The following is a 6,261-nucleotide window of genomic DNA, read 5'->3' on the forward strand; positions in this document are numbered from 1 at the left end:
GCCACCTAGTGGACACTTTGATGTAGTACATCTAAGGATATGATGGGATCCTAAGAAACATTATACTCCCCTATGAACTTATATGTTCCAGTACCCAGTACCAGAGGGGTGAAAGCAGGATATCTGACTTTACTAAACAGCAGCTCTTGCTCTTATTTCTGGATGACATGATAATGAGGCCTAGTCCCTTATCTTGATTATGGTTAGTATCATTGATATTTTGCTGGAGGTGGGAGATGTGGTCTATTTGAAGCTGTGGCCCAATGCACGGGTCTATGACAGCTATAACCACCACACCACCTTCTCTGGCCACCTGCTCTTCCCCATGTGAGGGAAGGAGTAGATTGATGTAGAAGTTATGTTGGGTGTGGAGTGACGCTAGCAGTGATAAACAGAGACAGAATGGAACACACTCCTCTCCTTGTTTCCTACATGGTCACTGGGTGGGTCTGGGCAAGACTTTTATTGTGACATAAAGTCAGGGTTGCTGGATCTGTGCTTACTGTGCTTACTGTGCTTACTGTGCTTACTGTGCTTATTTTGACTCCAGTCTTAGACACTTCAGAGGAGCTACAGGGCTACTAGACTGTGTGTGTAATTATATCTAACTGTACTGCTTCACTCTTAGATTGTATTTTAAGTATTTCAAGACTACTCTGAAACTGTTCCAACTTGCCACCACCATTGGCTTCAGTTGGTTTCACTCAAATCAAGAAAGGCTACTAATTGCTGGGTTGCAGTTGAAAGACACTCCCACAGCAATCAGGTCACTTTGGCAAGGCAGAAACTGGGAGGGCCTTCAGCCGGGTGCAATCAGTGAACATGCTACTTCCATAGGGCTGTTGCTGAAGCGTCAGCGGAAGTGTCAGCCCTCGTGCTCAGCCCTTTTTGGGTAAAGACGTGCAAGTCTACCTGTACAAGTCCACCGAAACAAGGCTCACAAACAAGGTAAACTTTTCATTTTGATTCTGCCATAGCCATGTGTCACAGTAGCATCTCTGTTGTCACTGGTTGTCAAAAAAGATCACAGCGCAGCAGACGACAGCGCAACCTGGGTAATCTCCGCTCACTTCAACATACCTCTTCGGCTGTAACCTCTTTCTCTGTTGGCCTGTGGAACTGTCAGTCTGCAGTCAGGAAAGCTGATTTCATCTCAGGTTATGCCAACCACCTCTCCCTAGGGCTCTTAGCTCTCACGGAGACATGGATCACACCTGAAAACAATGCTACCCCGGCAGCACTCTCCACCAACTATGCCTTCTCCCATACTCCCCGGCCATCTGGTCGTGGAGGTGGGACGGGGCTGCTGATTTCAGACAACTGGAAATTCACTCCACTGCTGCCTTCAAACAGGTATGCCTCCTTTGAATATCATGCAATTATGGTAACTGCTCCTGTTAAAACTTATGTGATTGTTATCTACCGTCCACCAGGACAACAGGGTGACTTCGTCCATGAGCTGGACACCCTGCTGTCATCCATCCCTGAGCAGGAGTGTCCAACACTCATCCTTGGCGACATGAACATCCACCTAGACAATCCCAACTCAGCTGACTTTCGGACCCTGGTTCACTCGTTCGACCTACAACAGGTCCCCACTCCTCCAACTCACAAAGCAGGAAAAGAGCTTGACCTCATCCTTGCTCGGAACTGCACCACGGACAACCTAACGGTAACCCCTCTGCATCGCTCGGACCACTTCTTCATTCGCTTCGATGTTCGGCTCATTGAGCAACCCTCTGTCCCCCCTCCGATGGTCTCGTTCCGGCGCAACCTCCGCAACCTCTCTCCCACCCACTTTTCCTCTCTGGTTTCTTCTGCTCTTCCACCTTTATCCACTTTCTCCTCACTAGGTGTCGATGATGCCACAGAATCACTCTGCTCCACTCTGAGCTCATGCTTGGATACTTTGTGTCCACTTTCCACCAGACCTGCTCGTTCTACCCAGTCTCATTCGTGGCTGAGTGATACCCTCCGAACGCAGCGCTCCAATCTCAGAGCGGCTGAGAGAAAGTGGCACAAATCTGCAGCACTGGACGATCTTGCAAGCTACCAGACACTGCTGGCCTCCTTCTCATCCAGCATCACTGCTGCTAAGAAGACTTTTTTCAACGACAAGATCAACGGTGCAACTGACGCTCGGAAACTATTCTCCACCTTCAAAACTCTGCTCTACCCTCCTCCTCCTCCCCCAGCTACTAACCTCACTGCTGATAACTTTGCTTCCTTTTTCACAGAGAAAGTGGCAGCCATCGGGAAACAGTTCGACCAACTGTCTCCCCCCCCTAAGGGCGCAACCGTCAATGGCTCATCATTTCCTTCTTTCACCCCTCTCAGCGAGAGTGAGGTCTCCAAAATCCTAACAGGTAGCCGTCCAACTACATGCCCGCTGGACCCCATCCCATCCAATATCCTTCAAGCCATATCGCCTGCCGTCTTACCGGCAATAACACAGGTGATTAATGCTTCATTTAATTCTGGAACATTCCCTTCTTCATTTAAAGTGGCTCGGGTAACACCGCTGCTCAAGAAGCCGTCTCTCGATCCCACTCAGGTGGGAAACTATCGACCGGTCTCACTTCTCACGCTCCTATCAAAAACCATTGAGAGGGCAGCTTCCAAACAGGTCACAGAGTTCCTAGCAAGGAACAATCTCCTCGATCCAAACCAGTCTGGATTCAAAAGTGGTCACTCCACCGAAACAGCCCTGTTGTCTGTGACGGAGGCCTTGAAAACAGCTAGAGCAGCAGCTCAATCCTCAGCTCTCGTCCTGCTTGATTTATCAGCTGCGTTTGATACAGTCAACCACCGCATCCTTCTGTCCATACTGTCAAGTATGGGCATTTCTGGCAAGGCGCACTCCTGGTTTGAATCGTACCTCACTGGGCGCTCGTTCAATGTGTCATGGCAAGGTCAGCTGTCTGTACCTCACCACCTTACCACAGGGGTGCCCCAAGGCTCGGTGATGGGACCACTTCTCTTTGCCATTTACACCACTTCGCTGGGCCCTATCATCCGCTCGCATGGTTTTTCCTATCATTGCTATGCCGATGATACTCAACTGTTTCTGTCTTTCCCTCCTGAGGACACCACTGTCTCGGCGCGGATCTCGGACTGTCTTGCTGATATATCCACATGGATGAAAAACCACCACCTTCAGCTGAACCTGGCCAAAACGGAACTGATGGTCTTTCCAGCCAAACAGGCCATCCACCACAACATCAGCATCAATATTGACTCCTTGTCTCTTGTTCCATCCAAAACAGCAAGAAACCTCGGGGTCATTATTGATGACCAACTGACTTTCACGGACCACATTGCCTCTGTCTCTAGGTCCTGCCGCTTTGCGCTATTCAACATCCGCAAAATCAGGCCGTACCTAACCCAGTATGCCACCCAGCTGCTGGTGCAAACCTTGGTGAATTCACGCCTTGATTACTGCAACGCCCTCCTAACGGGCCTGCCGGCTTGCGTGGTGAAACCACTACAAATGATCCAGAACGCGGCGGCGCGTCTGGTGTTCAACCAACCGAAGAGGGCACACGTCACCCCGCTACTCATTGACCTCCACTGGCTGCCTGTAGCTGCTCGCATTAAGTTCAAGTCACTTATGCTTGCCTACAAAGTGCTTGATGGTTCTGCTCCCACCTACCTAAATGCTCTTGTAAAGGCAAATGTTACACCCAGAATGCTGCGCTCTTCTAGTGAGCGTCGTTTGGCACTGCCGTCTGTGCAAGCACGGCAGTCCAGACTATTCTCATTTGTAGTTCCACGTTGGTGGAATGAGCTGCCCAGCACTACCAGAGCAGGGGCGTCCCTCTCTACCTTTAAGAAGCTTTTGAAGACCCAACTCTTCAGAGAGCACTTCCCGTCCTAACTGGCACTTCGACTAGTGCGTAACTTGCAATTACAGCAGTTACACTTCTGCACTCTTTCTTTCTTTTTATTTCATTTTGTTATATTTCTAATGTAAAGTAGTATTTATTTATTGTTACACCAGGTTCTATTGCTCGTAGCTTGAATATTCTCTCCCTTGTACGTCGCTTTGGACAAAAGCGTCTGCTAAATGACTAAATGTAAATGTAAATGTAAAATCTGTTGTTTTGATAAGTTAATCAGATTACAGGATTGAATAGTCTGTATGTATTCTGCTAAATCAGGTTTTTTTGCATTGTTATCTACCGATTGTTCTACTGGATGTTAAAGGACTTTTATACACTATTAGTATGTTAACATGCATTTGCAGGCACTTTAGTTATGAAACCTTCCTCCAAAGGCTTTGTCATTTTTATTACTTACTCAGATACTGTATATTCGTATCAACTCACTGATGTCCTTCTTATTTCTTGTTCACATTTGAGTTTATACTTGTTATAATATTTGCAATCATTCTTGAATGCAAAATCTCTCTCTCACACACACACAAACTTCCTTGTGTCTAAAATGTGCGTTGTTTTTAATGAAAGCACTTCATGACAGATTGGTCAGTTAAGTTACGAGAAGTAGACCAAATGACATAAACACAAAGAGCCCTGGGAGGAGTCTCTGGATATGAACACTTACAGTATTTATTACTTTTAAACAAAAATAAATTCAAATCAAAAATCGAATAAACTATTTATTATGTTTACAGCTGATGGAACATGAGAGTTGGGATATGACATCACGGTAAAGTCACAGGAAAGAACATCAGCCTCTCAGAAATAATCAAACAGCAGAACTAATCAGACTACATCTACAACACATCACATTACATTTTCACTTTTCATTCAACATTATCAAACGACTATGGAGTTAAAAAAGTTTCAAAATTCAGAAATATGTCACGCGATTCACAAATGTAATTCCTGATTCACATATAATTATGAATACATTTAAGTGATGAAAACATTTAACCCCACTATTTACTATTATTATTATTTACATATATATTTTATATATTATTTACTATTATTTAGAAGCTTGTTCCTCTATGTGTCTGTGGTGGGTCTGTAGTCAGTCACAGAGCAATGGCTTCACACAGCTTCCCCTGTCTACATCTGAATGATTAAACTATCTCCTTGAGATCGAACTCTTTGAAGGCGATCTGAAGACATTTACTCACTCTCCCATGGCCACACTCCATCAGACAACCAAAGTGACCCTCCTCCTCACAGCAGGTGAGGTCTGAGTAGCCACTTTCCCCCTTGTGGATGATGTGGGGTTTACCCCAGGGGTCGTGTTCCTGGAGAGACTTTCTCATGTAGACCCCGAGGTCCAGCCTGTCCGGGCCTGTCGGGTGGCTGAAGAGCAGAGCCGTCTCTGAGGATCCCACTCCTCCTGCTGGAAGCTCACTGGCAGGGAACCCCAACACACTCCCCTGGCAGCCGTTTGGCGTCTCCTCTAGCGTTCGGTTTTTGAGGGGGAAAAGGGTAAAACTTGCCCCGCCGTCGTCACTCAGTGCCTCTACCCGTGGCACCAGTGCTCCGGTGCTGCGAGCGTTCAGATACACCTGCCTCCTACCCTCCCCGTCAGACACCTCGGCCAGCTGGCACTCACCGGACTCCACGGCGATGGGCTGGCCTGCCTTCCAGGTGTTCAGGTCCTCGCTGCGCAGCACCACAGCATGGGTCTCCACACTCTTACCAGAGTACACCTTCACATAGGCAGGCACGAGCAGTGGGCCGCTTCTCAGCTGGATCCCGTGGCCCGGTCCCACAGCAAAGGTTTGGTAATTGGTAAACTTGACACTGCTCGTTAAGTCTGTTAAACCACTCCAGGTCACCCCGCGGTCTGTGCTGGTGATGTAGCTTAAACAAGTCTGGCCTGGCTTGAGCTGACCTTCCGAAGTGTTACCCTTGATGCAGATGAAGAACAGAAACAGTGTTTTTGAGTTCCTTTCAAAGACTGGACAGGGGTTCATGGTGCGGTAGCCATCTTTGAACGCCTCCTTCACGTCCTCTGTGGAAGACCACTGGAAATAACATAAGAAGTTTGAAATGAACAGTGGGCACAAAAAGACTACAGTGTACATGATTTATTGGCCACTACTGTAGTTTCTATTCTATTCTATTCCATTGGGAATTTTCTGCCAAACAGTGTTTCCACGGAAGGTGTCAGAGGCACTGACCAGTAATTAACCAGAGCCTAGCAGTCCTAGTGGTACTTACCAGTGGTCAGTGAAAGGTGTATACCATCTGGATTTCTAAATAAGAAGAGGCGCCCTATACAGGTGACCTCTACAGTAACTCTGTAGGTGCAACAAAACCATATCAGGACTTA

General features: G+C 47.2%; 1 protein-coding gene across 1 annotated transcript in view; it reads right to left on the minus strand.

Annotated features, from left to right (window-relative positions):
• Positions 1–4,915: 4,915 nt before the first annotated feature.
• Positions 4,916–6,261, minus strand: part of LOC116220238 (sialidase-3-like) — a 1,859-nt gene continuing 513 nt past the window's right edge. Inside the window, exon 2 of the mRNA XM_031565592.1 lies at positions 4,916–5,953. Within this exon, the coding sequence (XP_031421452.1) occupies positions 5,048–5,953 (906 nt within the window). The 3' untranslated portion in view covers positions 4,916–5,047. The remainder of the gene's footprint in view (positions 5,954–6,261) is intronic.

This window comes from Clupea harengus, chromosome 4 (assembly GCF_900700415.2).
Source record: "Clupea harengus chromosome 4, Ch_v2.0.2, whole genome shotgun sequence".
Classification (NCBI taxonomy): domain Eukaryota; kingdom Metazoa; phylum Chordata; class Actinopteri; order Clupeiformes; family Clupeidae; genus Clupea; species Clupea harengus.